We start from the raw sequence: 18,655 nt of genomic DNA on the forward strand, positions 1-18,655 counted from the left end.
GGCCTTATTTTCCAATGTAGTGGTGTGCCTGAAAATTCTTAAAAACCCCTGTTTATCACGCCTAGTGGTCCGGCAGTTTTTAAGGAATTGAAGCTGTTATACCCGGCAAGAGAATTTAAATTCTAAAATATACAGAAGTTATAAAACAGTTGAAGAGGTTGTTTAGAAGACTTGACTGCAGAGTTAACATAGAATACGACAGTTTGTCTTATGTCAATATATTTCTTGCAATAGGTTTGGGAATACACTCTAATGGGGTTAATCAATTTGATGGTGATCAGCGTTCTGATTCAGATGACGTTTACCTCTATTGACGACAATGAACAACAGTAGAAGCCATGTGCAGCTATGTGGTTTCATTCGTTTTTCACTAAATGCAATCATATTTTGATTATCGAGCTAAAGTAAATGTGTTTGTTTCGACGGAGTTATTCAGTAATGCAGATTATTACATGCAGAATTTTGTGAGTTTGGGAAATTCAAACAATGAAATAAATAAATTAATAAATTATTAATGGAGGTGTACGACCAGGACTTACAGCAGAAAATGTAAGGAGAAGAAAATTTAACCCTAGCCTCGGCGGAAAGAATGCTGGTGAACTAGAAACTGACGCGGTCAAGAACGAAGATGATAGGAGGAAACCAAAATCTAGTGACTCCGGTGAAAACTAGGTTAGAGAGAAAAGATAGATTCAACGCCTCCCTTCTGGCTTCTACCATCTTCCACTCGTCTACACGATGCACACTTTCTTGTCGCCATGCCTCCCAATTTAGGCTCATTTATGTTTGTTGGAAGAAAACATAAAACAACATACTTCTCGAATCACTAGCAAGGGGAAAATGATACAACACGGCGTTGCCAGCGCCTTCCTCAATAGGAGGCGATACTGGGCCGTGTGGGAGGCACGATGCGTCTACACGGAAGGCAGTCAAGCGCGCAGTAGAAGGTGGCGGGCAACCACCTTCTTTGCTGGATAAACTTGCCTTATTCCCCGGCAGGCACGTAAATATAGTGAACGAGTGCATCAGTGATCAGCCTTGTTGTGAAAAAGCAAACATGCCATGCTCTGAGCAAAGGGTTTTATCAATCGAAAATTTCCCCCTTATTCTCTTTTGATGGATACTGGCATATCTCCGGTGGTAGATTAGTTAATTTTCGGAAAAAAAGTGTAGTCTGGCAACAGTGTTATTTTGTATTTGCCACTGAAAAAAAAATCACACGCTCATACCAAATGCTCTTTACACATGAATACCAATAAACCAACCCAAGCGTTTTAACAGGTCGACCCATATCGATTTTTAATGGAATTCACGGTATTTGGTTGGGTTTTGACATTTGACGCGTTCTACACGCTCCCTAAAATGAATTCAAAAATGATTAGAAAACAATTCATTTTCATAAAAAGTGGAACAACACGAAAATTGAGTAACTCTGTTGTTATTCAAAATTGTGTAACCATAGTATGGGCAAATACTGTGTATTTATTATTCAGAATGATGTATACAATTGAACTCATTTTTTGTGTTTAATAAAACTCATTTAGTTCTTAAAAAATATCAGTTTATGTGTACAAAATTATCCATTTATTGAATTTAAAACTACTCAGTTTTAAAATTGAAACCTACACAGATTTAGATTTTGAAACTATCAAATTTTTGAATAGAAAAATATTCATTTTTGAATTTAAAACTAACCATTTTCAGAATTTAAAAGTACTCAGTTTAAGAATTGAAAACCACTCAGTTTGAAATGCGATGTTAGCGTAGAGAGGGAGGTTTGTGCCAGTAACAGTCAGAACAAAACAAACAAAATCTGAACGGTGTCTAATTATATTTATTTTTTAAGTATATTTTGCTCTTTTTTTGTGATGCATAATCACTTGATATTTTACTCTCCCACAATTTTCCTGATGACACGAACAACCTGAAAACTTTTGGTTCTTTAGAATGAATAATGAAAAAAGTTTATATGTGTACCATAAAGCTTTTTAAAATGTCCGTGACCACCTTCCCAGCGATTTTCTCATTTTTTGGAATCACTCAAACAGCCACAAGAATAGATAACATGGCCGCAAAGGCTAAATAATGGCGCACAAATGTTGAATCATGGTGCCGCCTTGTCACTCGTGTCAAATAATGGTGTCGTTTTTTCATGCTTGCTACTCAAAATTGAGTTATAGTGGTAAATTCAAAAATGAGTTATTCTAGATTAATCTAAAATCAGTGTAAAAATTACACAGAATCACCAAATGCGGTATTCATTTTTTGACGTTTCCATGCAACTTATGAAATTGAATTAAAACTAATTCATTCGCCGTGTTACTTTTCACGAGCGTGTACCATTGAAATCTGAGTGTGAAAAGATTGATTTTGGTATGGATGACATGGCAAACCGAAGTGTAAGACACTTGATTTTGTGCTGTGAAGTGAAACGCAAGTGTATTCCACTTAGATATGAAATGCTTCATCTATTAGCACAGAAGTAGTAAGTGGAATCCACTCGGCAGTAACGTGTCGATTTTTTATAGTGTGCCTTTTAGACGTTACATGGTTTTCAGATGGCCCTTCTGCTTGCGGTTAACGTTACGATTTTACTGTCAAATATGTTTGCACCTAAGGTTTGCACAACCGGTTTCTGCGTTCTGCCAAGCCAAACGTTCAAGTAAAATCAAGTAAAAGTTACTGCACTTTTTGAGCCAAAAAACTTCATTGTAGTCGATCGTTTTAATCATACAGGAGATATGCTTATCGTAGTTAAGTTAAGAATATTTCAAGCTTGAAAACGTAAAAGTGATTGATTCGATGCCGGGATTAATTGGTGCTCTGAAACAATTCAAGCGCCTATTTTGCCCCGTCTGTTAGGTTATGTACGCGGCTGATTTTTACTGCGTAGGATAAACAAACATCTAATCGTGTTCAGGTGGAAATACCGAATTGTCCAAAATGGTACTCAGCGCTGATTCGACGACATCGATCCGGATCGTCAGTGTGGATCATTATATGCAGAAACCGGAATCACAGTTGGATACTTGCTATTCGGAATTTAGGGGATGCGAGGTGAAGCAGGTAGGTTTTCCTGTGGTACAGACAATTGCAAATAACTGACCGGGATGCTTCCCGCAGGTTCCAGTGATTCGAATGTTCGGATCAACGTCGGATGGTACACATAGCTGTGTCCACATCCATGGGGTTTTTCCATACCTGTACGTTCCGTACGAAGGCTTCGCCACCGATACACTGGCAGTCGATTGTTTGATGTATCAACTCGCTAGCGGTCTGGATAAGGCTATAAATGTGTCCCTTGGCGTCTCCAGTTCCACCAGGTCGCATGTTTTCCGGATTGCGCTAGTCAAGGGCACGTGAGTATTAATAGCCTGTTTTTGATATAATCAGTATATATTAAATTATCGAAATTGCAGACCAATCTACGGATATCATCGAAAGGAGCATCTTTTTCTTAAAATTTATCTTTACAATCCGCATTTTATTCGAAAAGCCACTAACCTGCTGATGAATGGCGTTATTTTATCGCGGGTGTTTCAAACCTACGAGTCGCATATTCCCTTCATCTTGCAGTTTTTTATCGATTACAATTTGTACGGAATGAGTCTTCTGCGTGTTCCAACCGAGGCAATCCGCGAGCGGACAGGCTCGGAACAGGGTTTATCGAAAATGTCTACCTCCGAGTACGAAATTGACATTCAGGCAGCGGATATTCTGAATCGTACCACAATGTATCAGGACAAACAATCGGAGTATGCTAACCCGGGAATAGCCTCGATTTGGAACGATGAATGTGCTAGAAGGAGTTTGCTAGCTATGGAGCTACCGGTGCCTAGCAGTTTGTCGCAAAGTGGTAAAACGGAAATTGTAACCGAAAGTGATCGATTTTATCGGAATCTACTGATTTCTAAATTGACCGAGAAACAGCGAGTAACGCAGCCGTCGCAGACGGATACTAAACGAGTGAAACCGCCGGTTTCGTTCTATCCTTCCGAGATATGCGATGATGAACAGCTGCTTGATGCATCCTGCATTCAGGACCATAAAAGTTTTACGCAACATTTGTCTGCAAACGATTCAAGCTCAAGGTTTGACTTTGCTGAGGAATCCGTTGATGAAGATCGCATTATCAGCATGTCCCAGAACCCGGATGTGACATTTGTCGAAGAGGACCATGAGCTGTTAGATATTATGAGAGAACTAGAGGAGAACGAAAACAACGAACGGGAAGGGGATAGTTTGCTTGCTCCCCTAACACAGCAGAGTCAAAATCGGATTACTTGTACGGCTGGAAGTTTAGCTGAGCTTTCACAAACAGGAAACAGACAACTCAACGCCACTTTGAGTGGTAATTTGGAGACAGTTTCTTTGATGGAAAACCGTACAGATGATAGTGAAGTCGCAGAACTGGAGCGACTGCTTTTAGAAGATTCGTTAGATTCGGATGATGAGTTTTTGCTTGATTACACTTCGAAGCTAGATTTGCAAACGGAGAAAGCAGAATCGTCTTCGGGGTGAGTTGTTCTTTTATATCTGTTACATCCGATTTTTGAATATTGAATTCCCTAGTACAAACCTACTCAACGCCAGTGATGACGAAATTCTTATGGGAAGTATTCCGCAACTGGACGGGGCTGTGGATGACCTAGTTTCTACACCGATAATCAAACGCACTCGATCGAATGGCACTTTTGACAGTCCACAGGTTAATGGATTTCATATGAACGGCCATGAGCCGCTAACGAAAAGAGCGAGGCGCTCTCGGGAATTGAAAATACGAGCGGAGAGTGAATCTGTCAAGCGTTCACTTTCCAACGGGTCCCATGTGGGTACACTGTCACCGAGCTCGAGAAAAAAGCTTAAAATTGAACAAAACGGTTTGCCTTTAACGAATGGATTAGTGACTCCAGAAAAGCGATCTCCTCCAAAACTAAGAGAACTTAAAATAAGGTAAGCTTTTGATCTTCCCCAAGTGAAAAACTTCATACAATTACTAATCATCATTCCACAGAGTATCCAAAATGGACCTCTCGAGCTACCGTTTGCCTCCGAGTGATTCACCGCAGAAAGACATGCAACGACGTGATCTCTCACCGTACGATGAATTTCGGCTGGCCCGCGAGTATGACCTGGCGAACAATTGGGACCCCCATGAAGGACTATCATGTGGTGCAACAAGCAGACGAGGTCGTCGTGGTCGCCCAAAGAAACCCAAACATCAGCAGGTTCAACAGGTCAAACCGAAACGCGGATCACCACTGAAGGCAAAACCGGAGTTCGAAGAGATTGACGTCATTTTATCACAGAAATTTCAAAACATTATCAAACTATCACCAAAAGTCCTTCTGAAACCGCTCAGTCAGCTACAGATGGCCCATCTGAAAGACCCTCCGAGTCAGAGTGAAAGCAATACTTTTGATGTTGCGAACATATCAGACCAAGAATCACGCTCAACCTGTGATGTGAAGTTGCTACAGCCACCGGAAATTCCAATGGAAACAAACCAAATCGCGGCATGTTCACCAACAGCCGCATTTCAACCAGAGACCGAAGAACAGGACGAGAATGACGATCTTAATATCGAAAGTTTCTACGAGAAAACGTTGGCGTTCGACGACTTCGATGAGATTGGTTCACCTTCCGACGAAAGTTTGTCAAACTATCAGATTGGACCAATTGAGGGCTGTGCTAACAAGGCGGCAATCACGCTCCAGGAGAAGCCTCCCTCGTTCGAGGATGCACTCAAGGCGATACAAGATTTTGTGATTCCAAAGGTTGTCCACCAAGAGCCATTCTACGGTAATCCGGCAGATATAACGGGTAGGAAAGAGGTTGGCCATGTAGTGTTGAATATTGGTGGTAATAGCCTCAATGATTTGGAAGAATTCCGAAGTGTTGTTCCCGGTTTAAGTTCGATCAATCAAGCTCGTTACGATAAATTATGTTCAATCTATGGTGAAGATATAGATCAGGTTATAGCGGACCCCACGTCCCGTTTGGGTAGTGGCAAAATCAAAGAACTAATGGCTTCCAACCGGTCAGTAGCCATTCATCTGGCTGCTAAACCCCCTACTAAACATGAAGCTAAAGTCTGGCTTGAAGCAATGGAAAGCATGAAATCCGCGAACCCGACAATTGCGGTTGACCAGGACAGCCCAATCAAGGTGAAAAAGATGCAAGCAATTATGGTCGGCGAGGAGGACGCATCTGCTGCGGAATCACCTACGAGCCGGAAAATCGATCACGATAGCGAGCTAAATTTAAGCTCTTTGATTGTCGCCGATAGTCAGCTCGATTGCAGCTCTAGAAAATCGCTTGTTTCGAAAATTTTCTCCATGAATACCAGGTCTTCACCGGCGTTTGTTGTTGATACCTCGCCAGCCATGTTGTCCCCTTCCAGTGCAGATCGCTCCCAACTGCCAAGCTACAGCGCTCGGCGGAGACAACGCAAAAATGCCAGCAAAGCCAGACTGTCACTTAGTATGACGTTCAAACGACTACGGAGTGCAACGAAAGCTGCTGCTGTAGCGGAAGAAGAAACCATTGCTAATGGCCTTTTAGAAAATGAAAAGACTTCGTCATTCGTGGAGGATGGAATCGATGTTATTAATTCGTCGCAGACTTGTTCCACTAGTCAAAAGTCGATCGAAACCGGATCCGATCAATCAACGGTAAGTTGTATTACATACTGGAAAGAAGTTCAAACTAAAGTGAATTTCTATTTCTCCAGCTTCCTCACAGCGCAGAAGTCGCATCGATGAAACAGCGACTGCTAGCGGAGGAGCCGATGATTGCCGATAGCCAGGCAGTGAACAATAGTGGAAACATTTCCACCGTCACCCAGCTGAACAACACCTGTGGTTTCAAGGTCAACTTCGAGAATCTCCAGAAAGCTAAGGCTACCTGCGAGGTGAGTTAGTGTAATTGATGCAAATTGTTCCTCGTGTTTGTTCTTCGTGTTTCGAAATTCTAAATGCAAGACAGATGATTGTTTTTTAGGCAGTTGACGGTTTTATTTATTTTATTTTTTAAATTGAAATTCTCCCTGTGCAGAAGCTAGCGTTTAGCAATTGTATTGTGTACTATGCGTTTACGTTGCACTCGTATATGTTGCTCCCTAGGCGGTGGTGGATACTTATAAATTTAAAATTTGTTTATTGATTAAAAGTAAGCGTACGATTTAGTTGAAATTTTTCGCGTAATCCCTGGTAGCTTTGTCGTCGTTTAACTGCGAACTGGGAATGTTCACATCGTACAACATATTCACATAAGAATAACTCCAATTAAAATTCGATCAGAACAATCTAAAGTCGTCCTAAAATTTGTAAACAGGAAAAATAATGCTAGAATCCTAGATGTAGTTACGCCTTTCACAGCTCATTCCGGCAAAAAAGGTCACTCAAGGTGTTGAGAAGTAGCTTGGAGCTGACGGTTATGGAGTGTAGTAATCATCTGCTGATACTGTGTCTCCAAATTCTGGACAAATGATTTCAATAATTTGTTATGCAGGTGTAAACAGCTTGTTTGTTCGGAAATCATTTCAAATGAAACGTATGATCTGATTTTATTTAGAGGTAAGTTGAACGCTTAAGTTATCCAGTGTCTTCGCTGAACTTTCCGAAGTCGGGAGCAAGCAACTATATAATGCAATTCACCGGATTATCCTAACGGTATGGTCTGAGGAAAACTACCTGCGGACTGGTTGGAAGGACTCATATTTATGAGAAAGGAATTGTGGCAACTAATGAAGCATAACGCTCCTCTTTGTTGGTAAATACCAGTGTATTTTTCGAGCGGGACGATTTATGAAGGATCAGACGTCACCTTGAGACAAATCCCCAACAAATTTGCGATACACAACTTGCAGCCACATCATCTGTTTATAGACTTCAAAACGGCGTATGATTCAAGGAAAAGCAACGAGAAGTGGTAGATGATGCTTGAGAATGGTTTTCAACAAATCTGGTTAAGCTGATACGTGCTACTCTTGATGGTTTCACATCAAGCGTCAGGACAGTGGATAAAATTTTGGATGTGTTTGTGACGTTGGACGGTCTTAAGCAAGTGGATAGTTTTTCAAGGTTACTGTTCAGCCTAGCCTTCGAATGTACTGTACAGAGGGCAGGCGTACATAGAAGAGGCACCATCATCATAAATTTTCACATGTTTCTAGCTTTGCGGAAGACATTAATATCATCGGTGCTAATAGGGCCCACTGCACGCAATGCTCTTTCTCTGGATTCTTGAGCTAACGAACCTACCGGATCGCTGCGATTTATATTCCCTGCTGCTAAGTCTGTATATTCGTGTTGAGGATTAAGGGTAAATTCTTCGAATACAATTTATTAACACCTACGCACCAATAAACAGTGCCGTTGAAACATCTAAGAGGTGGTAGGAACAACGCGTGGAATACAGCGTAACAGCTGGTTTGATGCCAAGTGCCGTAGGGCGACGGACGAGATGAACCGTAGCAGAAGTCGCATGCTCGCAAAAGGCTGAAAAACGGCAAAGCCGCTGTAGGATGGTATCCCGGCCAAACTTCTAAAGCGAGCGGCTGTATCCACCAGATCATACTCTGCCGTAATCTCGCAGACTTACGTATGCGACAGCGAGTGAAATTTTCAGTACGAAGCTTTTTCCAAAAACGTTTGTATAATGAGTGTTAGGACGAATTTGCGGAAATTCACACATTAGGTGGTATTTGGCTATTTTGGTCAGTTATTAAGAAACCAGAAACTGCCATCTTAGAATTCAAAATAGTCTCTTGGGGCAATTCTTGGCACCTGGGCATCATTTCGATCATTTTAAGCTACTTTTTGGAAAAATTGTCTCAAATATGTGTTTTACTTGGACGGAACCCTTCTCTTGCAGAGAAGAGAGAGGTGTATAAGTAGAAAGGTGTATTTCCTGCTCCCGAAAACATCTATATGCCAAATTTGGTTGAATTTGCGAGTCGTTGAATGCAATAAAAGCATCACAAACATAGTTCGGTTGGATTTACGCCACGTTGAGTAGAAATGGCGGTTACGTCATTTCGTTTTCGTGAATTAATGAGGCTATTTTTTGCACTTTTGATAAAATTTCGGTGCCTATGAGTCCGGTTTGCTGTGTTCTATCATTAACACAAATCGGCCGCTTTGGCGCTTACGTCAGTTTGCGAGATTACGACAGTACTGTGGTTGGACGGTTTCATAAACTCAATAGAACAAGAAGGGCCATCGATTGGATTGTTGCAACTATGGAGGCATCACGTTGCTCAACTGCTCATACAAAGTGCTCTTTCGTATCTTGTTCTCCAGAATAAGACCGTCAATGGTATCCTTCAACGGTTGGTTTTCGACAGCGGCGTTCCACGACGAATCAAATTTTCACCATGCGACAGATCCTCGATACGTTCCGGGAGTGTAACTCGCGGACTCACCATCTGTGGATTTAAGGGCGGCATACGATTCAGTGAAAAGAAACGGCAGATCATGCGGGAACACGGTTTCCCGACGAAACTAATTAAGCTGAGTCGTATGACGCTGGAGGCATCGCAATCATGCTTTGAAGCAGTCAGGGTTTTTGAAGTCACGGCCAATTTTTGCAATAAATCCCAGCTGTCGAGTCGTTTTGGAAATTGAGCTGACATCATGTAGATGAGCTTAGCTTCAAGCAGAACACCAAGGTCGCAAACACGGTCAACTCTTCTCAGTTCAAGTCCATCATTTCGAATATAATCGGGACAAAATACGATGGAACCTCACATTTTTCCAATACTAATTACCAGCCACCAATCAACGAAAACAGCACCAATCAACGAAAACATCCAACATATACTGCGAACGACAACAATCGTCGATTGTACGAACTACCAGATACACCTTTAAATCATCAGGATATACAGTAAGGTCTGTTTTTACACTGGGATCGCGTAAAAAACATTTTTGAGTTGCAAATATAACGAAGAAACCCGTCTTTAAATGTTTGAACCTCGTTTGAATATGATAGTGGTCAATCTAGAAACCAAAATTAAACTTTTTCAATTTTCAGTATTAACACCACAATTTTTGAATTTTTTTGAAAACGGATATATGATTACCTTTGGCCTAAAACGGAAAACGTGATTGAAATGAGGTCGATATCTTGTACCGTTTTTGGGGTAAAAAAAGTGTAAAAAATACCTTACTGTACCAACTCACAACCAAACTTTAACCGCAGCATTACATCATTGAAGAATAGCGCAAAAAGTGAAGGCCCCAGATTTCTACCTTGCGGGACTCCCGTTTTTTGTGAATTGCGATGAAACACAAAAACGAAACTGGTGGTATCCTCCCAAATAAATACACAACCTTAATCATTCAACAAACGAAAGTGATGCTCCTAGTCGTGAAATTTAAAGCAATAATATGCCACAGTCAATTTAATTGAAAGCTGCCTTCAAATCGATGTAGATGACATCAATTTGCGCTTTTCGTTCGATATGTGAAATCGACGGATTAAATTTGCTCCCTGCGACAGATCCTTGATAAGTTCCGGGAGTATAACTTGCAGACTCACCATCTGTTTGTGGATTTTAAGCCGCGTTCGTAACGTTAGATAGACTGAAGCAGGTGGATGCGCTCTCTAACATACTTTTGAACATCGCTCTTGAAGATGCAGTACGAAGAGCAAACGTGCGATTTGGTGCCAAATCAGATGGTAACGAGACAGACGTCTCAACAGCTTCGGCAAACAGCAAATCAGGGAGAAAACGCAAAAACTTAAACAGATGGGACGTCGATGGCAGAAAAGGCATCAATAACGGCGTTGACGAAGAGCAGGAGCTGAGCTTATAAAAATGAATCAATTTACTAGCTACAACGTTGCCACCATCAACACAACGCAATCTCCAACGACACAAAACTCAACGCGCTTCGGACGTTTTGCACGGTCATGCGACTCGTCGGGCCACAACAATAGCCCTGTCTTCTCTACTTTACAGCAGCTACGCTTTAACGATGTTCAAGTAAGCTGTACCCCAAAACCGTTGCTACCACATTCATCACACAAAATTCCGTCTAGACTAGAACGCATCTACGTAAGTGATGGGCTTTGCACGCAGCTTCGAAACGCGGCCACGCATGTCTGCTCATTCACAAACCAGAAAACTTTAACTATTCGAATGTGCCTCCCTCCCTAGCCTCGGTCGTGAGCCTGGTCGTGGCTGCTGGTCACTGCGTTCCCATCTTCTAATGGCAGACAACGTTGCGGAATTCGAAATTTCGTAACAATACACATTGGCACATTGGCGAAAAGGAAAGCTGCGGAAAGCGACGGTCTACTCGATGAATTCTACCAACGAACATTTAATGTCATCCATCGAGAGCTAACCTCGTTTTGAGCTAACCCTAGTTTTGGAAAAACCAGCCGATTTTGCCAACGGAGTAATCGTGCTAGTCCGAAAGAGAAGATTGGCAAACACTGCACGAGGATATCGTCCCATCAACCTTTTGAACGTCGAACGTTCGGTTCGTCAAGGAGACCCGATGTTCATGTTACTATTCATCATTTACCTACATCCTTTCCTTGAACAGCTGGAGCAACAGATCGGCCCCGACCTCGTAGAGGCGCAGACGATGTCTCAGTGGAAGTCACCAGCACGTGTGTGATTGAAGCTATCAACGAACTCTTTGACCGCTTCGAGCAAGAAGCTGGAGCAAAACTAAACGGGCCATACAAAATTTTTAGAATTCATATGGGCACTTGTCAAAAATCTGCACGTGGTATGTGGATGGCCCCTTAGACATACTCGGCGTACTTTTCATCAAAATTATCCGGGCAATGGTTAAAGGCAAGGCAATGGAGACTCAATCTTCAGCAGAAAGTAATACTGCTTTTGCGACATCCAAGTTTTGATACGTGACATCCAATCTTCCATCGTACTGCGTTCACACGACGAAAATAACTGCGACCATGGGATCCTTCTTGCGGTGTGGACTATTGGCACTGCGACGGTGGTGGATGGAGATACTCGTAACGTGTGATAACGAGGCGAAGAGACGGATTGCAGCAGCGAACAGGGTTTATTGTGGATTGCGTAGTCAGCTAAAATTCCTCAACCTACAGTTTGTAAATTCTGCAAATTATATATCAAGAGTGCAAGTTTATAATAAAATATTTCATTCTAAACCTCTATTACATCCGCAATGCGCTATAATGTTCATACGAAAGCCTTGACTTTCATACTACTGTATTTATTTTTTATTCAAGTCTAAACGTATGGCATTCGATTATTCGTCTCGTGGCACATTCGGTTTACAGCAAATGAACAACACGACTAAGCGTGTACATACCAGGTTATGGACGGTTCAAATAGTATCTGTTTCGAAGTAGGCAGGAGAGAGGGGAAATGCTGCATCTTTCATCAGTATACTCCGGAAAAAAAGTTATCAGAAATGCAAACAACTAACAATATTTTTTTACAATAATCATCGGGAATGACAGCTGAGTCGATCATTCTGACGGTGAGTTTTTTGTTTTCGAGGTTATATACCGATTCTTACTACTAAAGGGTACTGCGCTTGAAATTTGGTGAATTTTGCTTGAGCATTCCGAGAGCACACTAGAGAATTTCCGGAAAAAACAGTTTGCATACTTATCTTTCCATTAACTTCAAGGTAGCGTACGAATCAGTCTAGCGAAAAGAGTTGTGGTTTAAAAGAATAGTAAAAACGGTAGATACGGTAGGGAATACGCTTTGTAGCTATTATTATTTCAAGCTTTCTGTAAATCATTTTGAGAACTATTGGCGGTTGTTTTTTGCTTTTTGAGCGTTGAAATTTCACCTGAGGTATAGAGGACGGAATTCCAAGCTTCAGATAAGCTGACTCAGATACGATTTGATATGCTTACAGCAGCATTTGAATCACTTTGTTCGTCTCTACCTGACCTGACGTAGTAGAGTACAACCACAACAATAAATTAAAAATCGCACACACAACCCATCCACAAAAGTCCATCCATCAAGAACCAACCAATAGCAGTAGAAATCACGTAGAGAGCATAAACTCATCGAATTCGGACCACTCCTCAGGTAAAACCATTCAATCGAACACGAAAGCCCCTAATCGCAATTTCCTTTCTTTCTTCATTCACAGTACAACCATCTGACGATTATGTCAGTGGAGATTCACGTGCAGACGCGAGGTGAGCTCCGTCCGAACCCGGAAGTGGACCCCATTTCGGCTATCTTCTACCGCATACACAACGACGTTCCGGAAAATCATCGACGGGCACCTTCCGTGTGTGGTATAATTCTTAACCGTGACCATGTCGATGGCAGCACCGCTGAACCGACGTCTTTCAAGTACAATAAGTGCGTCCACATGGCCGATGTGGTTACGGTGGCGAACGAGCGGGAGCTGTACGAAAAGTTTCTGGTGCTTATATCATTCTGGGACCCGGATATTTTCGCTGGCTACGAGATTGAGCAAGTCTCGTGGGGTTATATAATTCAACGCGGATACACGCTCGAGATGAATCTGATGAAGATGCTATCAAGGGTACCTACGGCGGAGAAGGTTCACGTGTCGGAGGAGGAAGAGCAAGATTTGCTGGAGATGCACGAGTATAGCGCCGGGTTGAAGATACCCGGCAGAATTCTGCTGGATATCTGGCGGTTGATGAGACACGAGATCGCTTTGACTTCGTACAGTTTCGAAAATATTGTGTACCATATTTTGCATCGCCGTGTTCCGCGTCATTCTTTTCGACTGTTGACAAGACTGTGGAATAAGTCCTATTCAAAGTGGGTTGTTTACGAGTATTATTTGGAACGAGTGAACGGGAACTTGGAATTGTTGCAACAGCTAGATTTGATTGGTCGAACTGCTGAGCTGGCGAAGCTTTTTGGTATTCAGTTTTACGAAGTCCTGTCGAGAGGATCTCAGTTTCGGGTGGAAAGTATGATGCTGAGAATAGCAAAGCCGAGAAATTTTGTTTCCTTATCGCCAAGTATACAACAGCGGGCGCACATGCGAGCTCCCGAATATCTACCGCTGATTCTGGAGCCAGGTTCCCGGTTCTACGCGGATCCGTTGATCGTTTTGGATTTTCAGAGTTTGTACCCGAGTATGATCATTGCCTATAACTACTGCTTTTCGACTTGCCTCGGAAGGGTGGAACATTTGGGAGAGTGAGTGGTTTATTTGGCGTTTTGATTTGAAAAAGAATAATGTTTTGTGTATTTTAGATCAGACTGTTCGGATGGGTTTGAGTTTGGTGCATCCCAATTGAAGCTTTCTCGTAAACTAGTGCAAGCGCTGCTGGATCAGAATTTGCTAACGATTTCTCCGTGCGGAGTTGCATTCGTAAAACCCTCCGTTCGTGAAGGTGTCCTACCGCGGATGTTGAATGAAATACTAGCAACCCGTTTGATGGTGAAGGCTTCGATGAAATTACACAAGGATAACCGAGTGCTGCAACGCGTACTTCATTCGAGGCAGCTTGGGTTGAAGTTGATTGCGAATGTAACGTACGGTTATACGGCGGCAAACTTTAGCGGACGAATGCCGTGCGTTGAGGTTGGTGACAGTGTCGTCAGTAAGGGGCGCGAAACACTCGAACGGGCAATCAAAATGGTGGAGAGTACCGAACGATGGGGTGCGAAGGTAGTTTATGGTGATACGGATTCGCTGTTTGTGCTGTGCCCCGGCAGGACCAAAGAAGATGCTTTTAAAATCGGGGAAGAGATTGCTGACGCGGTGACGCGTGATAATCCACCTCCGGTTAAGTTGAAGTTGGAGAAGGTCTATCAGCCTAGTATTTTACAGGTAACCTATCATAGCTATGCATAGTCTCAAATATTTGAACGATTTTTCATTTGTCAGACCAAAAAACGTTACGTAGGATACATGTACGAAACCGCAGATCAGGAGAAACCCGTATACGAAGCAAAGGGTATCGAAACCGTCCGGAGAGATGGCTGTCCGGTGGTTGGAAAAATGCTCGAGAAAGTCCTACGCATCCTATTCGAAACGCGGGACGTGTCGAAAGTCAAAGAATACACATGTCGTCAGTTTACGAAAATTCTAGAGGGACGAGTCAATTTGCAGGACTTTGTTTTCGCCAAAGAATTTCGTGGGGAAGACGGCTATAAACCGGGTGCCTGTGTACCGGCTTTGGAACTGACCCGTCGCTGGAAGTTGGTGGATCCCCGCCGAGAACCTCGCCGCGGAGAACGTGTTCCGTATGTGATAGTCAACGGACCGCCGCTGGTACCGTTGATTCGACTGGTTAGAAGCCCCGATGAACTGCTTGCTGACAATGGGCTGAAAATCAATTCCAATTATTACATATCGAAAGCGATCATACCGCCCCTGAATCGATGTCTTCTGCTGATCGGTGCCGATGTCCATCAGTGGTACAATGATCTACCGAGAAAATGTCTTATGTTGCACAATACGGGCGGCAAAAGCGCCTCGTTGGCTAGTGCTTTACAGTTGCCAAAAAAGAGCACCATTTCCCAGTATTTTTCAACAACAAGCTGTATAGGCGATTGCGGTCAGCAGGCGCATCGGGGGGTCTGCAGTGCCTGCTTGCGAAATCCACAGCGTACCGTGTGCTATGTGATGGACAAAATTAACCGACTGGAGCGCAGAGTTGAGCTTGGCGAGAAGGTAAAATATTTTTCTATTAGAATTTATTGAGGCTTCATATTACAATTTGCAGATGTGTAAATCCTGTTGCCAACGGTCCTTTGAAACTGCATGCATTTCATTAGACTGTCCGATTGTTTTTGTGTTGAATCAGCGCAAGCGAGAACATGAGCAGGTTCAGTACTATCGAGACCTGCTAGAAGAACTGTTTTGAAGGTAGGCAATTATTAGTATATTTATTTATTATTCTCTTAGCTCTTGATAGAAAAATATACATTAACTAAAAGCTTAAAATGGAATAGTTGAGGTAGCCTCTTTCACTGTCAACTATCACTCGAGTACCGCGCAGTTGTTGCGGTTTGAGTCGTTTCATTGAACTTCGTCGAATTTCGTTCTATACTGATCCGAATCCAGTCCCTGAACGCACTGATCTTGGTTATTACCGTTGGACTGCGATATGCCGTACAGGGAAAGGCTCCCCAGGAAACGATGCCCACCTGCAATTCCGTTCCGTCGATGGTTTGAACCAGTGGTCCTCCGGAATCCTTGTGGCACGCATTGGCCGTCCCGCTCAACTCTCCAGCGCAAAAATTTGTCTCCTCCAGTGGACTGAAAAGCGGAAAGTACTGAAGACACGCATCGTACGGAAACACCGGTAGATTAGCTTTCTGCAGTTTAGCAGGATAAATGGGCTCAACAGTGGTAGAAACTGATCCCCATCCTGGTAGTAGAGCGCAACCAAATATTGGCGATTGTCTGCTGTCCAACTGTACAATGGAAACATTTGCATTGAAAGTTAGTGGTTCAACCAATCTAATCTGAGAAAAACACACTCATTTTTAAAATCAATCGCATTACTAGTACCAATCAATGTTTACCAAAGCGATATCGTTAGGTCCAACGAAGCCAGGCGCCCGATCCTCGTGTACTAAAAAACTGCTCACGTTGCGTCGTTGCTCACCGTCACCGTCCACGTGCTGCAGGTCAAATTCACCCGCCACAACTTCCAACCAGCCAACATCAAATGCAGTTTCTCTGCAGTGCGCAGCCGTCAATATCCACCAACGGTCGACGATTGTCCCGGCACAAAAGTGAACCGGTTCCGAGCCGTTAGCGAAGTTCCACTGAATCGACACCAGGTACGGAAATTCACCCGGTTTCGCATCCTGACCGCCAACAACTTTTGAAGTGGATAGTTTCAAAGCGCTACCACCAACCACCAGCAGCAACAACAACACGCCTATCGAATGCATTGTTGAAAAGCTGGCACGGTGTGTCTAAAGCGGATGGTGATAATAAGTCTGTACGGATCGACCGCACAGCTCTACCGTTTGTACTAAACTGAGGCGTCGCGCTCGTTGCTGGGCGCGCGATGGGCGACTCACTTTCAACCCGTCCGCGATCTCTTGCCACGATCGCAAGCCCGGCGGCTATGACGAATGAGTCGATCGCTCGCGTGAGAGATTGCGCTTTCGCTTTCGTTGGGCGCTTCGATCGCGCAAGCGGTTGACCTAATTTGAATATACACTGTTCGATGCGCGCTAGCAGTCGCGCTTGTCGCTTTCAGTTTCGTTATGTGCCTTTGGAATTGGGCGGAATGGAAAAAATCTTTTTCTCTGTGGTGTTGGCGAACTTTCGAGTTGTATCTTGGCCCATCGGACTTTTGATGCGTTCGGTGTGCGCACTCATTCAAGTATAAACCTCGATTGTTTTGCTCGTTGAACATTAGTGCGCCAAAGAATCAATAGCTTACGAGTCGCATCTACAAAGTTAGAAGTATAACTCAGAGTTTTGGATGAAGGGGAAGTGTTTGCCGGGTTCGAATTAACGGCAATAGCGAATTAAAAGTTGAAGAAAAAAAAACGTTGGAAAAACGGATGTCTATCTTATGAATCAGCTGATGATGCTGTAGCTGATTTCGACGGGATTTTTTTGTTGAAAAACCGTAACTATAAAACGTCACGTGATGAAGAAAGAGGTTCGTAGGAAGAAGGTTGCAGGAAAACGTCGTCATATGCTGAATACTGCGGGTAAGTTTGTTTTCTAATTTCAACGTAAAATGACGTTATTATAAAACTAATTCCCTATACAACGGGAACATAATTTACAGAAGAAAATCTACAAAACGAAGAAAATACCAAAGGAATTTATCAAAGTGGTATGCAATTTCCTCGTCGAAATCAATAAAATATTTGCTCTATTTGTGACCGTTATTCCAGCCGTTTGCAAGCTTATCCCCCGCACGGCATATCGTGACGATGGTGGTGAAATTGTTTCTGAAAAAGTTGTATCAGCAGTACATACTTGCAGAAGGTAGGCTATAACCAGAATAGTTGGATATAACATTTATTTTCATTAATTATTTTATTATACAATTATATTCATCTGATAAGTCTTAATAAATTAAAACTAAAACGTCAGTGTCTTCGGAAAGTATCCAGGAGTCGCTAACGAAACGTATTGATTGGCATGTCAAAGTCAAACATCTCATATACACACATCATTGAAACGGTGGCAAATAACACGAATTGGATCATGAAATCTATATAGTCAATTCCGAAGATCCAAGTACAGTGTTAATTTGGCTGGACAGTCGTTCGATGGCAGGTTCAGCGGACCTCGCCATGGGAGATAACGAAGAGCATAGCGTACGGCTTTTCTCTGTATTATTTTCATTCTATTGGACCAGTTTGCATGGTATGGGCTCCATATCACAAATTTAGATTTAGGGATCGATCGCACTAAAGCACAGTTAAGTGCTTTAAATCTTAACGGGTTACGAAATTCATCGGCAATCCTAAATATGAATCCCAATTGTCGGTTAGCCTTGGCGATAAGGTTGTTATAGTGGTTCTTGAATGTCAACTCGCTATCCAAGTATACTCCAAGAAAACAGACAAGTATACTCCAGTGCATAGACAAGTTGAAGAGCATCACGATTGAAGTATAAAGAACTTCTGTAATCGCTTCGGAACCGCAAACAGAATGCCGTCTGGCATAACAGCACATGAAGATTGGTTGTAAAATCCGAA

At 42.7% G+C, this 18,655-nt stretch overlaps 2 protein-coding genes across 2 annotated transcripts; one reads left to right on the forward strand and one right to left on the reverse strand.

Moving 5' to 3' along the window:
• Positions 1-2,618: 2,618 nt before the first annotated feature.
• Positions 2,619-15,903, forward strand: LOC129730724 (DNA polymerase zeta catalytic subunit). The gene is made up of 10 exons (XM_055690276.1): positions 2,619-3,066; positions 3,124-3,359; positions 3,420-4,517; positions 4,573-4,953; positions 5,015-6,674; positions 6,734-6,913; positions 13,125-14,161; positions 14,219-14,798; positions 14,856-15,644; positions 15,697-15,903. The coding sequence occupies exons 1-10, from the start codon at positions 2,944-2,946 to the stop codon at positions 15,835-15,837; spliced, it is 6,225 nt and encodes a 2,074-aa protein (XP_055546251.1). The 5' UTR covers positions 2,619-2,943; the 3' UTR covers positions 15,838-15,903.
• LOC129730725 (trypsin-1-like) lies at positions 15,867-17,007 on the reverse strand. The gene is made up of 2 exons (XM_055690277.1): positions 16,502-17,007; positions 15,867-16,441 (listed from the first exon to the last, which is right to left on the reverse strand). The coding sequence occupies exons 1-2, from the start codon at positions 16,874-16,876 to the stop codon at positions 15,947-15,949; spliced, it is 870 nt and encodes a 289-aa protein (XP_055546252.1). The 5' UTR covers positions 16,877-17,007; the 3' UTR covers positions 15,867-15,946.
• Between the last annotated feature and the right edge of the window lie 1,648 nt (positions 17,008-18,655).

This window comes from Wyeomyia smithii, chromosome 3 (assembly GCF_029784165.1).
Source record: "Wyeomyia smithii strain HCP4-BCI-WySm-NY-G18 chromosome 3, ASM2978416v1, whole genome shotgun sequence".
NCBI classification, from domain to species: domain Eukaryota; kingdom Metazoa; phylum Arthropoda; class Insecta; order Diptera; family Culicidae; genus Wyeomyia; species Wyeomyia smithii.

Excerpts from the sequence above, each read along its gene's own strand:
- LOC129730725 (XM_055690277.1), bottom strand. The coding sequence starts at position 16,876 with ATGCATTCGATAGGCGTGTTGTTGTTGCTGCTGGTGGTTGGTGGTAGC. Across the intron at positions 16,442-16,501 it reads GACCTAACGATATCGCTTTG|ATTAGATTGGTTGAACCACT; the intron begins GTAAACATTGAT and ends TGTTTTTCTCAG.
- LOC129730724 (XM_055690276.1), top strand. The coding sequence starts at position 2,944 with ATGGTACTCAGCGCTGATTCGACGACATCGATCCGGATCGTCAGTGTG. Across the intron at positions 4,518-4,572 it reads AAAGCAGAATCGTCTTCGGG|TACAAACCTACTCAACGCCA; the intron begins GTGAGTTGTTCT and ends TGAATTCCCTAG. Across the intron at positions 4,954-5,014 it reads CTAAGAGAACTTAAAATAAG|AGTATCCAAAATGGACCTCT; the intron begins GTAAGCTTTTGA and ends ATCATTCCACAG.